At 36.7% G+C, this 21,156-nt stretch overlaps 1 protein-coding gene across 42 annotated transcripts in view; it reads right to left on the reverse strand.

Moving 5' to 3' along the window:
- The window catches only part of LOC145978816 (uncharacterized), an 87,242-nt gene that overhangs the window by 9,703 nt on the left and 56,383 nt on the right, over positions 1 to 21,156 (reverse strand). For 34 of the 42 annotated variants that reach the window (XM_083111672.1, XM_083111653.1, XM_083111647.1 and 31 more), the window contains 11 exons: positions 18,821 to 18,853; positions 16,198 to 16,227; positions 10,610 to 10,630; positions 8,030 to 8,059; positions 6,843 to 6,863; positions 5,168 to 5,197; positions 4,230 to 4,259; positions 3,971 to 3,997; positions 2,053 to 2,079; positions 1,486 to 1,515; positions 912 to 938 (listed from right to left, as the gene is read on the reverse strand). In XM_083111672.1, the coding sequence (XP_082967798.1) occupies positions 912 to 938; positions 1,486 to 1,515; positions 2,053 to 2,079; positions 3,971 to 3,997; positions 4,230 to 4,259; positions 5,168 to 5,197; positions 6,843 to 6,863; positions 8,030 to 8,059; positions 10,610 to 10,630; positions 16,198 to 16,227; positions 18,821 to 18,853 (306 nt within the window). The remainder of the gene's footprint in view (positions 1 to 911; positions 939 to 1,485; positions 1,516 to 2,052; positions 2,080 to 3,970; positions 3,998 to 4,229; positions 4,260 to 5,167; positions 5,198 to 6,842; positions 6,864 to 8,029; positions 8,060 to 10,609; positions 10,631 to 16,197; positions 16,228 to 18,820; positions 18,854 to 21,156) is intronic. The other 8 variants (XM_083111662.1, XM_083111667.1, XM_083111651.1 and 5 more) reach the window with 6 other exon arrangements.

A 21,156-nucleotide genomic window follows, 5' to 3' on the forward strand; every position in this document is an offset into this window, starting at 1 on the left:
AATACCATAGGCGAACGAGATCCAAGAAGACGCATTCACAAAATGCCTAGACGTAATTAAGAAATGCCTTTTTAATCGAGTAATGTAATCTAATGAAAAGAAAATGAAGCAATGTTGTCTTGGAAAGTACTTGGATGGGTGACAATCTAGTCTACCGGATCAAAACATTTCCATCCTTACCAATTTCCTTTAGGTCCATCTCAACGTTATCCCTCCATTTTCATCTTGTCCTTCCTACAGGCCTCTTACCATCAGGTTTCCCAACAAGAATCCTACAAACTCTTCTTATCTCTCTCATTCGTGGCACATGGCATACCCACCTAAGTCTTCTGGATTTAATTATTCTAATAATATCTGGACATGAATACAAATTACGCAGTTCTAAATTATGTAACCTTCTCCACTCACCTATTTTCTCATCCTTTTTAGGTCTAAATATTTTTCTAAGGATTTTATTATCAAATACTTTTAATTTATGTTCCTCTTTTAATATAAGGCACGAAGTTTCACATCCACATAATACTATAGGCAAAACTACTGTTTTGTGTATTTTAACTTTTAGTTTCTTAGATATTACACGAGAAGACACAAGTTTTTAAAAACAAAAGTGAAACGCATTTCGTGAATTAATCCTGCTTTTTATCTGCTATTTAATATCATTTTCATTTGTTAGTATCACCCTTAGTACTTGAATTTTGAAACTGATTCAAAAGAGTTGTTATCAATAATTATTAAATTATAATTAAAGTTTGCTTATTACCTAACAGTTGGTTTCGACAATTTTTAATATATTCGTCGGTTTAAAATAGTGCATATGTTATATACGCGAGATATTTATTAGGTTTCCTTTTCAATGAAAATCTTCAGTTTAATAATAATTGTCAGCTTCTGATCGACTCGGACAAACTTACCTTTATCAAACGGCATCCCAAGTCCATCTTAAATAGAAAGAAAAAATATTTACACTTCCTTGAATTTTCGTCGGGGTTTGTATTAATTAGTCTAGAAATTTACTCTAAATCTATATCAGATTTCAAGACAGGAGCAATTTACTTATCCTATTTGAGAAATTAAATACGTGAGATAGACACAATTGGCAGTGAAAGGGTTAGCTTCGAACAGAAAGCACTTTCTTCGTCATACAAGATAGAGGTCAATTATGGACTCGAAGTAATTTATAAACAGTGAGTAACCTAACTTAACCGAATTATAGTCAGTACTCAGCACTGAGTAACATAACCTAACTTTTAACGAATATCACACGACACAGACTTCGCACGTAGCAAGTGACGCTTCACTACAAACTTAACACGTCTGAGTACTCAGTGTCCGTTTCAGAAATGTTCGATGACATCACCTAAAACGTCGTGTTAACTAAGCTAGCACGTTCGCTTAGGCCACGATGGGTTAATTACGACATTCAAAATGGAACTCAAGTATTGATTTATAGCTAATACAACAATCGTCGAGACGAGGCCTACTTACCCGAACTGGCAGCACCTCTATGGTGTAAACCTAAGGAAAGATATAATATCATATATTTATCTGTTTATGAAACGTATGTAATGACTTTGTCTGCTTATAAATATATGAAATATGAACAGATACTACTCATTGACTCTACAAGTAAGTTTATAACAAATGCAAGTAACTTTTGCACAACCAAATTCATATAGTAGTTCGGATCCCACTTTAAACTGTAGATCCAGTCTCGATTAGCCTGTATGTACAGTGGGATCCATGAGTATTACCTTGCAAATTTTCCATGACTATTTTCATTAATTTTTCTCTTACATCCTATGTGCTTTTAAGCGATAGATGTTTATGTATGCTGGTGCAGAAGTTGTCAACAGCTTGTTTTGAGTTTTCTTTTAAGTCTTTAAGCTCTTATTGGATCAAATAAAGTGCACAAACATGGTGAAAGAAAATTTGCACGGTAATACATTAAAGAACAACTAAAAAATTAAAATTCAAAACCAAATTCTTAATTACTCATATTCAAATAACATAGCTTGCCAATTACCAAATGCACTCTGATATGTATAGGCTTACCTTTATGAGCTGATCTTTTTTTAGCACCTTAAAAGAAAAAAAGATGTGCTTATGATTAATAGGTAAATACGTAGATGCTTTATTTTCCATTATAAATTTATAGTTATATCGCCTGTTATGATACACGGGGATATAATATTTGAAGTGTTATATTTCAATATCTGGATGGTACATGAAGAGCAGAACAACAATGAAAAAACTGCGTTTATTATAATGAGGAAACTTGTAGGCTCTAAACATGGTGATAGAATTATGGAAAGGTCTTTATATGGACAGAAAACGTCGTCGATGTGAGAGATAGGTAGGTACGGTCTAGAAGCGTTTTAGACGAGGGCCTGGCGAAGATAAGAATGAGTCAAATGGATAGAGTAAGAAAAAAAGAAAAAAGAAGTACATTGATAGAATTAAAGAAAAGAAAGGGGTTTTATCAGGAATCGGAGGAAAGGGAAGTAAATAGAGCAGGACATGCCTTGAGACTAGAGGAGGGAATAATGAGATTGGCAATAGAGGACTGTATCGAAGTAGAATAAAGAGAACGATAGACGGGGACCATGTAGAAGGAAAAGGAAAGAGAGAAAAGATAACAGCAATAGAGGTATAGTGGAAGGAAAAGAACGGCAGTAGTGAGCTACATGGGAGGAAAAGGACAGAGAGAAACAAGTGAAGATCAACACAGAATTACGATGCAGGAAAAGGAAAGACGGAGAGAACGGGAAGCGAATTTTATTTTTCCAGTCAACTTGTGAATGCGGTTTCATTTCTTGCTCTCTGATTGGCTGTTGTAAAGTTACGGTGCTGTGATTGTAAGAATGTCTTATTTCCTATTTTTAGCGCAAATTTGCTGCTTTCTAATCTAATCTAACCTTACCTTACCTAACCTAACCGAACCTAACCTAACCTAACCTAACCTAACGTACAGCGCAAACAAGATATTCTCACAATCACAGCACCGTAACTTTCCAACAGCCAATCAGAGAGCAAGAAATGAATCCGCATTCACAAGTTGACTGGAAAAAGAAAATGCGCGAACGGGAACAGAGCTTCGGGGGAGGAAAAGGAAAGAGGGTGAGAACAAGAAGAGATATGTATGTGGAAGGATCAAGAAAGAAGGGAAGAAGGAAGAAAACAGTAAAAGATTAAACCTCAGTGGCTTATTGGTTACAGTGGTGTACTGCGAAATCAGAGTCCCAATGTTCGAAATCTGGGTAAGGTATGGATTTTGTATTGCATTAGTTCTCTCATGTGTGCCATATAATCACCATTAACCTGGAGACATGGCGCATTGTCATCCTGGCAAATCCCATCGCTGTGGGATGTAATTTGGTAGGTAATGCCTGCAATGAGGTACTGTCAGTACACCCTTGGCACTGTGGATCGAGGAATGTTGAATGTCCTTACAATCTCAGAAATGGAATGTCCCATTCCCCTAGCTCCAACTATCATTGCGCGTTCGAACACTGAATTTTCGCCATGTAGCCATAATCATGTTAGAATAATTTGATTTGATTGTTTTCTTTTAATTTTACTTCGCTTTACTGCAACTTTTGGCTGATCGCAAAGACGAGGATGAATGATGATACAATGAAACTGCTGAAGGGACACTCACAAACACCCATGACCAGACCGGGATTCGAACCAGTAGCGCGCTGTGCTAACCACTCCGCCACGGAGGCCGGCAATCACGTTAGAAGACGTATCGCCCAGAAGAGTGCAAATCCAATCCCCGATAACGCTCTGCCTATTTATACACCTTACGCGATGCTAACGCCACGTGAATATTTGCATACTGCCATCCCATGACTTTTGGCACTTGAGTGAATATTCCAACATATTTATTTCTATGAACTTACGTTATTTGTTCTTAATAACAATAACTTTCATTTATTATCTAATATTTGGTTGATACGGATTTGCTTACCTCCGATGACTGATTTTGGAAGTACACCTTAAAAAAGAGAGAAGAACGCTTTGTAAACTTGATTTGGTATCTCAAATTTCCTGTAGGTGGTGCAGATTCAGTTTGTATTTCGGTTAATACCCACACAGATATTTCGGAAATGCACAGTAAATATCAAGACATTTGGAATATGTTATTGAAAAATAACACATCTTAATTTTTACTCTCTTCGTTTATTTATTCTTAAATATTGGATGGATATAATGCAGGCTATACCTACCTAGTCCAGAAGCACTTCTTCGATATGCACCTATAACAGATAGATATTATTATACATATATATATTTTCTTTGGCACTTTTCGTGTGAAATGTCAATACAAATTAATTTGATTATAACAATTATTACTTTCGCCTTAAAGTTTTGGAAAGTTCGCTTAGAAAACACGGACTTCTACTTGAATATTATTAACGAGTAATGCCTTGTAATCAAGGGGTTTCGGATTTGATACCCAGAGGATCGGATTCAACTTTAAACTTGGTGCAGTGCCGACAAGCCTATCTCTGCATAAAGTGGACTTAAAATTGAAACTCATAACCTATTTTACTTAGACACAAAAAAACACAAATCCTGAACATGAGATTATGTATCTACAATATTACACAGTTTCGCCGAAGAATAATATGCATTAATACTTCGTCCCACCAACTACATTTTGTCATATCGACTTCATAATCTCAAAAACAAGAACAAATACAAAGTCTTCTACACAAACTATTTCCTGTGTTTCGTCATCTTTTTCGTTCCACTCTGTCACTGCTGCTATAATTCTAGCAAATACCCAAATTGGTTTTTAACTAGATTTTTAGATAATTTGAAAATAATTGCAGTGCACTTACTTTCCCACGGAGGGGTAAAGCCTGCAATGAAGTTGTCGGCATAACTAAACTCAGTCAACTCTATGTTGAGATCCAAGGCTTTAGTTTTGCATAATCTCACTTTTCTCACACAACAACAACAAAACATATTTAGCACAACGTACAAGATCGTAATTGATTGTCAACCTACAGCCAGCGCTAGGACAAACTCTAGAAGCAACATAGACAAATATTCCAGCAATCACTTCAGTGAGTGATGCAATTGAGACAGAACCCAGTGCTTACAATTTCAAGCGTCTCAAATTAATAATTCTGAAATTGTGGATTGATGTAGTACTTACTCGCTCTAGCAGCACTTCCATGATGTGCATCTATAGAAAGAGAAAATATAATTTAACTACTTATTCCTCGCGTGTCTGTTACAGTTTTTACCGTTCTTAATCTACGAAATAATAAGTTATCGTACAAGAAGATAGGTCCCGCAGAATTAACTTAAGAGAAATGGCAGCTCTGTGAGTGATGCAACTGAGCTCGAATTGGCTAGAGCGGGGAGCTTCCCGCTGTAACGGGCCAACGGAAACTCTAACGTTCGGGCGCGCGAAATGTTACCAACCGTTGAAAGGATTCACGTGCAGTGACTGGTAAAGCAAGCAAAGTGGCAGTGCATAGAGCTTTCTTTCTGATTTCTTATTTCGTGTATTAGTGAGCGTTCGTGTGTAATTGTTTCGACAGCGCGATAAATGGGTAGAAGCCAAATCAGAAAAGGTAAATACAGTGATATTTCCGTTACACAATGTAATTATTTTTCAAATCTCCCATCTCCCGTTGTCAGCTGATGGCCGTGATTCGCGTGAGAGTCGAGCGTTCGCTGTAGGTTGGTACTCCTGCTTCTTGGCAATCATTGAATAACATAACCAGATGTCGGGCACACCTGGTACTACTTTCTGACACGACCAATGTTGCCAGTACACCTCGTAATATAAAAGAGTAGTTATGCTGAATATGTCGTAATTTACCCCATAAATCTACTGGAATCCATTAAAATGTGTAAACATTTATCGATCTTTTTGCATTTCGGTAAATACTCACACACGACATTTAAAGTCGGAATTTTTCAGGCTTTGTATCAGCATAAAAGCGGCTTTGGGGCTCAGCCAGTCTAAAATCAATGGGTACCTGGAGCAACCCTGGGGAGTAAAGACGTCTGACCGCGGTGTTGATCACATCACCTCCAAAATGGCCGAGGTCGAGAATATGTGGGGTTCTACTCCCAAATTCCATAAATGTGCTTTCATGGCAGGGTGCTATATGCACGGGGAAGTTTATATTTTACCATCGATGCAAATCGAAAATTAATGCAAGGGATTCCACAGCTGTCCTTTTTTAGTGCTTCTTTTTACTTCGTAATAACATTTTTATACTTTAGTAACTTTTTCCCATGCTGAGAGTTCATAAGAAGGATAATTTTCTTGTTTAATGTTTAAAAAATATCTACTTAGACAAAGTTAATACCCAGTGCCAGGTTCATGTATCGCTTTTTGTACAAATGTTACTTTCGTTCAAAATCTCGGTTGCGTGAGATTTCGGATACCCCGTACTTTAAGCGGCATGTTGATAATTAAACATTTTTTCTTGATTACTTCCTGTGAGGGTAAATATCCAGCAAAGGATCACCCTTGCCGTGGTGCAAATTTTAGTCAGATGGTGCGTTCTCTTGATTTATCGCTCGAACCCAAGGAAGTATTTACTTGGGTGGGGGGGGGGGGGAGCACAGGGGATCCGGACACCTCCTAAAGACTTTACAAGTCCAAATTATTATGTTTACTGTTTTATAATGTGAAGTTGATTTATATCCTCAGAACATACATAAAAAAAGGATAATATTGTGAGTATATAGCCTTGCGTTCAGAGTGCCTGCTAAAATACATGTAGGCTAAGCATTACTAGTCATAATGCTGTAAGGCTGTGTACAGGTAATTTATTTTTCAGTAACAAAATAGATAGTGTTCTACTTACTAGCAGCTGCCAGTCCAGCAACTAAAAAGACAAATAATATTGTATATTATTTACTGTTTCTTTGATGCAATTTATAGAGGTAAAAGTGGTATTATGAGCCATTCATGTATTATGAGCCCCTCAATACATTTTCATGCAGCGCGCTCAGCCTGGCGGCGACGGCTTGAACTTGCCAGACCGGATCCATTGCTGTGAATGGGTTTCAGGTTAGAGGATTATATCCGTGTAACCGGAATGTTTTTCTGCTGTGGACTTTGAATCAGATATCGATTCTGTGGAATCTGTCTTAGAAACACCAATCGGAGTGAAAAATCCCGGTGATGAAGAAGCAGTTTGTCTGTTATTCGAGGGCAGATAACCGAGCAGAACTGTAGGTGTAATGTCTTATCTGCGAAATGTGAGCACACAACGACTGCACTGGATGAGAGAAGAATGTTTACGTTTGTGGCTTTTGCAATGTTTTCTTAATGACCCTTTCAATTCATGTTTAATGACCCTTTCCATAGATTTTGAATGACTTTTCCAATGGTCATGTAATGAACTTTTTTTATGGTTTTTAACTTAATATCTTTTTTTAAAATTTTGTAACGAATACGTTGTTGTTTGTATGATTTAATGTATCATACATATTTCTAAACCAGTTATTTTATTTACTTTTCCTAAAGGCTCATATTACCAGTACAATTTTTTTTAGAAAATGACTTGCTTTGTATTTAATTTGTTTACATATCCTTAAAGTTGATCAAGATGGTATATATTTTGACAGTAGTTTTACGAAATTATGTACTTATAGTTATCATAAGAATTTGAACACAAAATTTACAAATTAATTTTTTAAAAAAATGCGAGCTCATAATACCACCGTTACCTTTGCTCTTAGTGTATCATAACCGAACTGACGTTCCAATAATTCCATTATAAAATTCAAAATAAATGCAATCAACTCATTCTACATGGGGTATGCTCAGGCTATCTTGAGGTCGGCCAATTCTGATGTTATTTCAGAAATAAAAGTATTCGTTTTCGTAAAATCTTACGTTTTCCATTCCACAAGAACACAAAAATTAATACTACAGGAGATAGAAGAAAAGTGGCAACCTCGTGTCAGTATAATAGCAGTGAGAGATCCAACAATCCAATCTCAGAGCAATAATTTTCAAAAGTAGTATTGATTCCTTTGTACTTACGCGCATTGGAAGCACTTCTATGATGCGGATCTAAAAATAAAATAGAACATATTTTATCTTAGCTGCTACTCAAGTTATTCTCACTTTTGGTACTTCTACGAAATAACAACAATTACTAATTACTAGTTAGAAGTGGGTTCAGGACAAATGAGGTGAACATTTTATATTCGAAAGTAACATGGAAAAAACGCCAAAGCATTGTGGATAGTAATCACGATTATCAAAGCCGAAACAAATCCATTATAGTTTTTTTTATATATGGACACGCATCTTTAGCCTTTGAGTACTGAATTTCCTTAAATTACACTGCCCAACAAAAACAATATATATTTTTTTTGGTGCCTTGATTTTTAGGCCTGTTCTTTGGTTTATTGGGAATGCCGATTCAAAAAATTGCATTGGATATACTACATCAGCTGTAGTTTCTTAGATATGGATATGATATGATAGATATGAATGTGTAAAATTTTTATCTGCTCTTGCGCCAGTGGACAAATGGAAAGAGAAGCTGACTGAAATTAGGAGCACCGATGGTTTGAAGGGAACCGAAAAACCACTTCGAAAACTGTTATTTTTGTTCTGTTAAAATCATATGGATCAATCGAAATAACCGTGATAAGTGGTTTTACCATGATCTGCCGTCAACCAGGAGACCTGTTCCGCACTCTGATTCGTACCCGATCCACCATCTCGTGAACTACCATAGCTCTCAGAGGATGCGTCTTGCATGTCTGATATCCCACAAGGTAAGCAAAGTGGGAGCAGTGACAGTGATTTCCAAACAAGTTCACACAGTAAACGTTTTGCCCAGAATGAATTGAGTGATCTGATCAAACACTTAGATCTTTGCAATGAGTCTTCAGAATTGCTTGACTCCAAACTAAAAAAAGAGGAAGTACTTCAGCTTGGAACAAAAATTTCATTTTATAAAACGAGAAAAAGGGATTGGCTGCCATTCTTTAACCGAAGACAAGAACTTAGTATTATGCAATGACACTGGAAACCTTCTGAAGAAAATTGGTGTTTCAGAATAAAATTCAAGTGATTGGCGTCTTTTCATTGACAGTTCGAAACGTAGTTTGAAATGTTTTCTTTGGAGTAACGGCAACAAACATGGTTCTATTCCAATCGGACACTCCACCAGGATGAAAGAAAAGTACAAGACTATCTCTTTAATCTTGGCATAGCAAAGTACCAAGAACATTAATGGGTGATTTGTGTAAACTTGAAGATAGTTAGTTTTCTTCGTGGTCAACAAAGTGGTTGTACAAATTATTCTTCTTTTTTTAAGTCATGAATAGTACAGACAAATATGAACATTCGACAAGAAAAGATCGGCCTCCGAGGAAATATATGGTGGTTGGAGGATAAAATGTAATCAATGAATATTTTAAATAAACTATTGCACTTATGTTAATGAAACCAGTCCAGAACGATCGAGGAACGCAAACAGTTTGTGCGTGTATGTTTTGTGAAGCTGAGAGTTTATATCCCTGCCGCTAGGCGACACTTAAATCACCCACATCACTAACAATGTTTTGTGCAATATTTTGGTCCCCAAGTTCATCGGACCTTACACCGTGTGACTTCTTTTGTGGGGTTTCATCAAAGACAGGGTATTCGTCTCGCCGATGCAGCGTGATATCGGAGCCCTAAGGGAGCGTATAATCGCAGTGATAGACATTATCGACAGGATAATGTTGATGCGTAGACTATCGTGTTGATGCGTCCCGTGTCACCCTTGGTGCACACATTGAACATTTGTAGGTTTAAAGAAAACTATTCGAGTTTCTCGTTCGTTCTGGACTGGTTTCATTTACGTAAGTTCAATACTTGTAATGAATTTTTGTAACTCCTCAAGTATTTATGAAACACCCGGTAATACATATTTCGATATAAAAATAAGAGTAGAACATCAACTTGGAATCAGTACTGCAACTCGGAGTGGCCCAACGAAGAGAGACTCGATTTACAATTTCAAGTATATCTCGGAGCAATAACTTTCAACAAATGGAATGATGTGTTTGTACTTCCTTTCACCGAATATTCTTCATGATTTATGTCTATAGAAGAGAAATAGAAAGAGAGAGAGGGGGGCGAGAGAGAACATATTTTAACTACTTCTCAAATATATGGTTCAGTGTTGCTCTAAACTTCATCAGAAATGTTTATTACAAAGAAGCTATTACAGTTAGAGCTGCATGTTTAAAAGTAAAGTTCTCCTTGCATATGTACCCTGTCTCAATTATCTCTGGAGCAAGGCTGCGCATAGCTTCAGAGAAGGGGAGGAAATCTTGTGGCAGAGCGAAAGAGTATACGCTTCGGCGAAGAATGGAAATTGCACAGGGGATCCGGACACCGCCGAAAGACTTTACAAGTCTAAATTAATCTGTTTACTGTCGTTGTAATATATGAAGTTCATTTATTTCCTCAGAACATACCTAAAGGTAAGGATAAGATTCTGAGTATATAGCTTTGCGTTCACAGTGCCTGCGAAAATACATGTGAGAATTTCTAATCTTAATGCTATATGTACAGGTAATTTATTTTTCAGTAAAATGTTATAAGTGTTCTACTTACTTGCAGCTGTCAGGCCAGCATCTAAAAAGAAAAATAATATTGTATGTTATTTACGGTTTCTTCCATGCAATATATAGAGGTAAAGGTGGTATTATGAGCCATTCATGTATTATGAGCCCCCTCAATACCTTTTCATGCAGCGCGCTCAACCTGGCGGCGACGGCTTGAACTTGAACACCTTTTGCCAGCAGAGCGTTCCGTTCATTTGCAGCTGATAGTTTGTGAGTGAACATGTTCTCTTACTTTTCTCGATCTGAAAAACTTTGAAAGGTAAGTGTTTTGATTTTAATTACACTAAAAAATTCCTTTAAATTCATCCTAGTGCATTATTGCATTGGGTAAAGCATGTTTATGAGATTGGTTTTGTGTAGATACTATGTAATTTTGCAAGTAACAAAGATTCGATATGCGTGTTCCAATTCCAAAATGGCGAGGGTTGTAAGATGAGTCCCTCCAAACGTGCTTGGTATACGAGTCCCCAAACTTTAAGGGGCTCATATTATATACACTACAGTAGTAGTTTCAACTTTGTCTTTTCAGATGACACGAAAAGTGCTAGGCCCAAGAAACGAAACCAAAAGTAAAAACTGGAATACTGAAGATATGTTTAAGGCGATCATAGCTGTAAGAAACAAAGATATGGGATTACATTTTTTTTCTTGTTCGTAGACCTACTATTTAAAGACTTGTTCGAGTTGACAAACCACCGGAAGAAGCCGCTTTAACAAAATTAGGGAGAAAACCTATAATGGATGAAGAGCTGGAAACAGAGTTAGTCGAGTATTTACTTATCATGGAAAGTAAATTCTATGGTCTTACCAGTCAAGATGTTTGCAGAGTAGCTTACCAACTGTGTGAAATAAATGGAATTAATCACCCATTCACAGAAGAGGGTTTAGCTCGTAGAGCTTGATTCGACCACTTCATGAATCGTCACAAGAATTTTTTATCTCTTTTGAAACCAGCTGCGACATCGTTTTCAAGAGCAAGTGGCTTTAACAAAGAGGCAGTCGACAATTTCTTTGTTATCGTGGAAGCTGAGAACACCAAACACAACTACCCGGCAGATATTGTATTTAATGTCGACGAGACAGGAATATCAGTCGTTCAAAACAAAATTCGTCGAGTCATTGGGTTCAGAGGAAACAGGCAATTCTACTGAACGGAGCTCCCTTGTGACAGTAGTCTTCTGCATGAGTGAAGGGGGAACTTTTGTACGTCCGATGTTCATTTTCCCAAGGAAAAATATGTCAGCTTCTCATTTAAGGCGCTATACTGGGGGCAATTGGTAGATATCACCCGTACGAAAGGATACAAGTAAACATTTTCACAGACTGGCTAAAACACTTTATTAAGAAAACGAAACACTCAAAAATGACACTGTGCTCCTTATTCGAGATGACCACAACTCCCAAACCAAAATCATTGACATTGTGAATCTTGCTCGAGAAAATGTCATATCCATTGTAAGTTTATCCCCACACACATTGAATAAACTGCAACTTCTTGACAAAACATTTCTTGGCGATTTGAAACATCACTGCAGTGAAAATATACACCAATGGTTGCTTCACAGTGAGAGACCTGTTGGGTCCTATGATATATTGCCGGAGTGTTGGGAAAGGTTAATTGACTTGCCAAACCGGATCCATTGCTGTGAATGGGTTTCAGGTTACAGGATTATATCCATGTAACCGGAATGTTTTTCTGCTGTGGACTTTGAATCAAATATCGATTTGTAATGAATAAGTTGTTGTTTGCATGATTTAATGTGTCATACACATTTCTAAACCAGTTATTTTATTTACTTTTCCTAAAGGCTCATATTACCAGTACAATTTTTTTTAGAGAATGACTTGCTTTGTATTTAATTTGTTTACATATCCTTAAAGTTGATCAAGATGGTTTATATTTTAACAGTAGTTTTACGAAATTTTGTACTTAAAGTTATCATAAGAATTTGAACACAAATTTAAAAATTAAATTTAAAAAAATGTGAGCTCATAATACCACCTTTACCTTTGATCTTAGTGTAACATAATCGAACTGACGTTCTAATAATTCCATTATAAAATTCAAAGTAAATGCAATCAACTCATTCTACATGGGTATGGTCAGGCTATCTTGAGGTCGGCCAATTCTGATGTTATTTCAGAAATAAAAGTATTCGTTTTCGTAATATCTTACGTTTTCCATTCCACAAGAACACAAAAAATTAATATTACGTTCAGATAGAAGAAAGTGTCAACCTTATGTCAGTATTATAGCAGTGAGAGATCCAACAACATTAAGTATCTCGGAGCAATAATTTTCAAATGTAAAGTCTCTACCAAAAGTTTAATATCACCAACTTTTTTCATATAAATTAATCCTGACCGAAAGTTTTTATTACAAATATGGAGTGAAATTGTATGGAAGTAATATAGTGTGTGAGGTATATATTACCGAAAAATATTGGCATACGTCTTGTAGTTCTTCAGATACGAAAGTGGAAAATCAAATTTCTTAACTGAAAAATCCATCATTTTGAAGTACAGATGAATGTGTATACACGTAACCCACGTTGTTATGACAGTACTGAATTTTTTCCAGTATTGCGGAACATGAACGAAAGCTTTAGCGCAAAAAAAAAAAAAAAAAAAAAAAATGCTCGTGTTTTAATTTTTTCTTATAAAATTTGCAAAATAAAAAAATACATCGAAAACTTAGAGGTCTTTAGATAACAATATTTCCTCAGCGACTACGCTGGAGTGAACAAATTTTATCAGTGATTAGTTGAAATGTGTGTCAACAAATGGCGCAGAAAGATATATCTTAAGTAGCAGCATTGTGCAAGTCAAAACCTGTTTTCATTACGCTTGATAATAAATAGGCTGTTTGAATCTAGAGGCCTGCGTAGTCTGCCTTTTACCTACCCACTACCCGCTTGCCCGCGAGGACAGGTATACCTGCTCGTCTGCCAACGGCAACGAGTCGACTTGCGTCTTTACCCGGGTTCTTGGTCTTCAAGACGCTCTGCGCTTACAAGGTAACTGGGCATTCAACAAGACCCGGGCGCCTGCAAAACCTGCTGGAAGGAAACAGCCCTCCGGCAGCGTGTCGCTCCAGGTGTTTCATCACCACGTGGACGGCTGCAGCCAGTGTTGCCTACTTACGTAGCTCCTAAATCCTACGAAGTCCTAGGAGGAGCTCTCTCCTCCAAGGAGAATTTATATACTTAGCGATTTCAGTTCAGCGTAAGCGGTTTTTATCTTATTGCCACGAAATGCACGCAATATTACAGCTTCATTTATCTAAATGAATGATCGAGCAAACAAAAATTTTCACACTGAAAACTAATTGTTTTCCATTGCATGGTGCCTTAACCAGGCACGCAGTGGCGCAACCAGAGTAGGCAGGGTGCATTTCTCACAACCTTGGACGGAAATTAAGTCTAGCGGAGGGGTCAGGGTGGGGGTCAAACATTAAAGTACAAGAAAAAACAGGCTGGCAGAATTAAAGAGTAGCAGGGCTAAATGGTACTCAAGATGGAATTAATTTTCATATTTTATTTGCATTTTCCTTCCAGACGGCCAAGGTCACCTGCAGAGGGAGAATGGAGGGGTAATTGCAACCCCTTGATTTCAAATTTTATGAAAGTAGAAATATATTATAAAATATTATATAGTCTCATCAAGTTTAATGCCGTAGCAAAGGTGTAGCGGGAGTCGGTCCTGAGCGCCGAACAATCTAAGTGAGAAAAGTTTTAAAACAGAGAATGCTATGGCGGCCCGTGATATTATTTGCTATTAATGTTGGTTTGTTACGAGTTGAATGAATTGATTATGTAATACGTCGCTCCATGTGAAAATAAAATATTGTAGATGGAATTTTTACATGCCATATGTATGTACATTCGGAATGCATTTACCATGCACTTTCTTTCAAAAACAGTTTGTGTGCTTGTTTTCCATTATTAGCTAATGTGAAATTGACGTGTTGAAAAGAAATATTTCTAATCCTCTGTTTCAACACAAATGCGTGAGAACCGACTTCTACCCCCTTTTTGCATGATTTATGAGGATAATAATGCCTTTCATGCTACTTTATTACTAATATTGTGATTGTTGTTGTTGGCACGTTTATCCAAGTACTTGCCACCCCCCCCCCCCCAAACGAGGGTAACGGTAATGCCCCTGGCTGGCTACGGCCCTGGTGTTCGCAGTAGAACAGTGTGTGTTGTTCGACTCGCGACCTCAGCGTCGAACGTGACATGTTTCAGTCCTGCCCTATATCACTATATACGTACTATATTGGTATATACGTAACGTATATTGGTTGTCTACGACATATACTTATGGATCCTGTGCCACGGAAAATCTATTTCAATGTGTGTGTGTGGGGGTGGGGGTAGCAACACTCGTAAATCTCATTTCATTGGTGATATGGCTTACGAAGCTTTGAGTTCCCTTTTTTAAGTAGTGAAAATCTATTGCAGTTGGCAACACTGCAGAACGGTGTGGGCCCGGTGCAGTTTCTACTCGAAGCAACTACGTCATGCAGAGGGAGGGGCGTGCAGTTGATTGACTGAGACCTACTAGGTATCTTACGACTGCGGGTACCCGGCGGGTTTTCAATACCTGCGAAGAACGATCTGGACAGATGGTCAGGCAAGGTGCTCAAGCGAGGGTGTTGCGCAGGTTGCATGGCATTTCAGGAGCGATGTCTCGCGAACGGGTCTGCTCCAGGTCTTGTGCAGGCCTCTGTTTGAATCGCAAGCTTCGTGATAATAAGTAAAAAATCTGTGCCCGTGGCCGTGAAATGGCAAATAATTGGTATGTACAAATGAATAGGTCTCATAGAGAAATTGCAGTCGCATTGAATGTGAGTAACACCTGCGTGGCGAACACAATAAACAAATTTAAGCAGCAAGGTACAGTGGTTGATAAACCAAGCTGCGGCCGCCCCGGGGTAATGTCTGTTCGTGAGGACCGGATTATCGCGAGACTTGCCACACGTCAGCAGCAACAATGGTTTGGATTCAAGCTAGGGAAATCCCATTGTTGCCTTGGCCAGCACGAAGTCCGGACCTGAATACTATGGAAAGCTATGGAATACTATTGGTTTTCGTGTAGCCAGACGCCAGCCAAGGAACGTCCAGGAACTTCCTGAACAGATTTCCAAAGTATGGAATGAGATTACGCCCCGAGAATGCCAGAAATTTGTCCGCAGCATGAGAAAACGTGTGCAAATGTGCTTGAAACTTAAAGGTGGACCTATTGACTATTAAACTTTCACACTTCATTCATCACATTTCAGGAGAAATGTTTGTTTCCAAGTATATACATTTTCAAAGTTCAGATTTAATGCTTTTACAAATTGTACTTTTAGATACATCTATTAGTTATAAGTGCATTGATATATCCTTACACTTTCTTGATCTTGATGTGCCTTTCAATAACATTACATAATAATTCCAATTTTGTATTAAAGTGTTTATTTTATGAAGAGCACTCGCAAATGTACTTTTTCTGTTTGTCTGAAAAACACATGACAAGCTGGTCTTAAACTTTTGGTAGGGACTGTAGTATTAATTCCTTTGTACTTACGCGCATTGGAAGCACTTCTATGATGCGGATCTAAAGGGAAAAAAACATATTTTATTTTAGCTCCTACTCAAGTTATTCTCACTTTTGGTACTTCTACGAAATAACAACAATTACTAATTACTAGTTAGAAGTATGTTCAGAACAAATGAGGTAAGCATATTATATTCGAAAGTAACATGGGAAAAACGCAAATACCTTGTGGATAATATTAACGATTATCAATGCCGAAAAATAATCATAAGAGTTTTTTATTGACACGCATCTTTTAGCCTTCGAGTACTGAATTTCCTAAAATTACACTGCCCAACAAAAAAAAATCTTTTTTGTGCCTTGGTTTTAGACCTGTTCTTTGGGTTTTGGGGGATGCTGATTCAGAAATTGCATTGGATATACTACATCAGCTGTAGTTTCTTAGATATGGATATGATATGATAGATATGAATGTGTAAAATTTTTATCTTCTCTTGCGCCAGTGGACAAATGGAAATAGAAGCTGACTGAAATTAGGAACACCGATGGTTTTGAGGGAACCGAAAAACCACTTCGATAACTGTTATTTTTGTTCTGTTCATATCATATGGATCGATCGAAAGAATCGTGATAAGTGGTTTTACCATGATCTGCCGTCAACCAGGAGACCTGTTCCGCACTCTGATTCGTACCCGATCCACCATCTCGTGAACTACCACAGCTCTCAGAGGATGCGTCTTGCATGTCTGATATCCCACAAGGTAAGCAAAGTGGGAGCAGTGACAGTGATTTCCAAACAAGTTCACACAGTAAACGTTTTGCCCGGAATGAATTGAGTGTTCTGATCAAGCACTTAAATCTTTGCAATGAGTCTTCAGAATTGCTTGACTCCAGACTAAAAGAAGAGAAAGTACTTCAGCCTGGAACAAAAATTTCATTTTATAAATCGAGAAAAAAGGATTGGCTGCCATTCTTTACTGAAGACAACAAGATTGTATTATCCAATACTAGAAATAATGATAATAATAATATTTTTTTAAAAATTTCATAAAATAATTAATTCCAAACGTATTATTATTATTGTTATTGTTGTCCTTATATGCTTGAGGAAACTTTTCTACTCTATCTATCAGAAGTATGAATATGGAGCACAACTAATTTTGTTGAATTATTTTACGTTTCGTGCAGTATATACTGAAATGCATCATTATTATATTTTGTTATTAAATTTTAGGTACCTCAAGAAAAAGTTTTATAGAGAGAAATTTTAGTCATAAACCAGTCTCATAAAACTTAATTTTTGGAATTTGAAAACTGTGGAAACCAGTAATTCTTTGGATTAATAGATAAAGCATAACCTGGTGCCTTTATTGTAACCTCAAATTTTCGATCTAACGCGTTTTTCTTTGGTTATTCTGTTGTAATACTAACTAACTGGACTTTATTTCCGTTATTAACAATAAAACTAACAAACATTCTGATATTTTGTAACTTACAATAAATTATGTCAATTCGGGTGTGAGGAGGGTGTGGGTCTGTGAAGCAGTTCGATCACACTTTCCGATGCTCATATTGTTCCTATACTTACTAAATAGCATTATATACAACCATTATGTACTATGTGTTTTGTGTAGTATGGGTTTTATAGACCGCATATGGGTTAAGAGTGAGCAAGAAAATTAACAACAAACATTGGTGGTTGACTGTTGCATGCGTCCTTTCATATCGAAATAATATCCAGATGAGGTTCATAGAATATCCAAAGTACGTACAAAAAAGTTTAAATCAAAGCATAATGTCCAGATTACGTCCCACTTGATGTCGAAAACATATCCAAAAGTTATCCGAAAATGTCCAAAACATATCCTTTCTTTATATCTTTTGGATATCACGTATGCGGACATATGGATATCCAGCACACATCCAGTGGATGTCAATTGGACATTCCTGGATATCTATTGGATATCCAGTGGATATATTTTGGACATTCACGGATATCTATTGGATATCCAGTGGATATATTTTGGACATTTGTGTGCTGTGTGGGAAAGATTCCTGGAGCAGGCAAATCTATAGACAGCTCGTATTGTTTCCTTTGCAAAGAAGATCGTGTCCTAGATATGAGATGCTGCAGTTTATGTCATCACGGAGAATGTGTGGGATTAACGAAAAATGATAAATGTGTTTTCGTTTGTCAAGAGTGCTCAAATTGATACTTCATTCTCAGTGTGAAGCGAAATTGTCTTGGACTAAAATTGTGCTTGTTACAATCTGTACTGATTTTATACATGAATATTGTATAATCAATATTGCCTTTGTTTAGTATGAAAATAAATTGCATCCACTCTCTACTGTTATTAAAATATTAATTGAGTTTACCGCTTGTACACAAATGGCGAAGTTAGGGAACACTTGCGTCCTAACTTCGCCAGTTGCAACCCCTCCTTCTCTTGGTCATTGTTCAAGAAAGGGGACCGTTTTTCTTCTCACAAATTTATATGTTGTTCTATTGAACATTATCATTGCAACAGTATTTTTTATATTTTGAAAAAAAATATTTCTTCGTGATTTTTAAAACAAATTTGCTTAAGGTGGCGAACTTAGGGAGACTTACATTAGTGTTCATTTTGTCTCGTAATTGGGAAAAACTTACCTCCATGACATTCAGAATGGTGTTTAAGCGCATCTTAAAAAGATAGAAATAATTTTAAGTTATTAAAAGCTACTTATTGGTTCCTTCTGAAATGTATGTTTCAATTTTTATTGCTAGTAGTCTGGCATATATAGGGTGACTGGTAATTAGATGTATTCCCTGAAAGGGGTTAAACTAGAGACAATTTGCAATAAATTTGACCATATGATACCCCGTCCGAAAATTAGTAGTTTTCGAGATAATAGAATTTCTTCTTTCAGAAAACGCTGGAATAAGTTCCATACAATGAGCAGTCATCTTTTTATTTGGAAAATTGTCATTTTTTAAAAAAACAATAGAAATTCGATTATCTTGAGAACTACTGATTTTCGGACGGGGTATCAAATGGTCAAATTTATTGCAAATTGTCTCTATTTTAACCCCTTTTAGAGAATACATCTAATTACCAGTCACCCTGTATACACTGAAGTACAACATTGTTCAAGATAATTGCGAAGATTTAAAAAAGGACTGATAGAATGATGTAGTTAAGTGTTAAGTGTTATGAGAACTATCGCAAAATTACTTGTACATTATGGAAAATGTGCATATTTTCTGGCGGTAAGTAACGGTATGCCGTATCGGCACCTTTTCATAGGTGATTATTTATTAATATACCATAATGGTTTGAGTAATTCTTACGATGAACACAAGGAAAGCATTGACTATACTACAGATATTTTAAAAACTTAATGCAATTAACTTATTTTACATCGCAATATAGTGATATGGCAATCATTCTCGCGACATTTTGGAAATAAATGTATTAATTTTCATATATTCTCACTTTACAGATATAAAATTAAAAGGAAGAACTTAAAATACAAATGATCCTAAAGTATGTAGCTCAGAACAAATGTTTAAGTGAAACATCTAGAAATATCCAGGAAGGTGATTTAAAAACCCATAAATTGACACATTGATCGACATTGAAAGCAAAGACTCATTTGCATCATATGATGTTCTTTAGCCTCCTACAGAAAGAGTGATGAATTCTCCTGAAGAATCTGAGCAAATAAGATGGAGAGCGTTTCCTTGTGTATTGGATACCACGTTTTGTGCTCCTCACGGGATTCTTGTTAAAGGCCAGAGATTGCACTTTAGTGCATTGATCAATGTATGTTTTGTGTGTTTAGTTTTCCGAGTATACTAACCAAAAACAACAAAATGTATTCAATTCATCATAGAGTTAGAATGTGAACATCGTGCCAGTATTGCAACCGTGAGAGAAAGATAAAAAATAAACCCGATTTACCTAACCTTTGAAGTGTCTCAGAACAAAAATATTGATTTGTTTGTACTTACTCGCACTTCCATGATGTGCATTGAAGGGAGAAAGAAAACATATTTTAACTGCCACACAAATCAATGTCACATTGGTACGTACTTGTGCTAAATAGGAACTAATGTTAGAAGTATCCTGAACTAAATAGGGGAACATGCATTGATTTACTTGACATTTCTATTCATGTTTCTGTTTGAAATTACCCCCCCCCCCCTTTAAAGAAATTAATAGGTGTCACTAGAGTAACAATTGAAGTATTAATACAGGAGAAGACGTTGTCTTTTTCCTACTTTGAAACTTTCTTTCAAAATTTCAATACAAAGAGAATGAACGTTTTGATGAACAATTTTTCTAATATTCTATATCCGCCGGAAACGTAGAATGGTATATTTACATTATTCATTTTAGGTGACAGTGATTTAATATATAAAATAATCGGTTTCGTGATTGCTAAACCTGTTAGCCCTGCGTCTGAAATGAGAAATAATATTGTACATTATTTACTGTTTCTTGCATGCATTCTATACTTCACTGTTAGTCTAACACATGATCCAGGTGATTTCACACTATAATATAGACATTTTCAAACTTTATGCAATTAAATTACTCTACATGCAAAAATAGTGATGCCGACATAATTATGATGACATTTTCTAATTAAAAGAGTAATAATAGCGGCTCTATGGATCACTACATCCGGTGGTCTTGACGTCATTCGTGGTTGAGAGCAGGGTTCAATGATGCAGCAGAAATTTGATCCTCTGTTGACCTTGAAGACATCAGCGTCAGAGCCCCGTGCCAATATGGAAGTGGGAGGGAGGTAAATGGCCCCTGACGTTGTTTCTGGGTGTTTACTAACCTAACATATGTGTGTGTGGAAGATATGCGCGCGCATTCAGCGTGAATGCGTGAAATGTAAGAAGATGACGAAACCTGTTTTAAAGATGGCGGCGAAGTTTGCTGTACCCCGAAAGCCTAGTGGTTAAGGTTATTGCTCTGTAATGAAGTGTGT

This window comes from Lepisma saccharinum, chromosome 25 (assembly GCF_977018435.1).
Source record: "Lepisma saccharinum chromosome 25, izLepSacc3.1, whole genome shotgun sequence".
In the NCBI taxonomy this organism is placed as follows: domain Eukaryota; kingdom Metazoa; phylum Arthropoda; class Insecta; order Zygentoma; family Lepismatidae; genus Lepisma; species Lepisma saccharinum.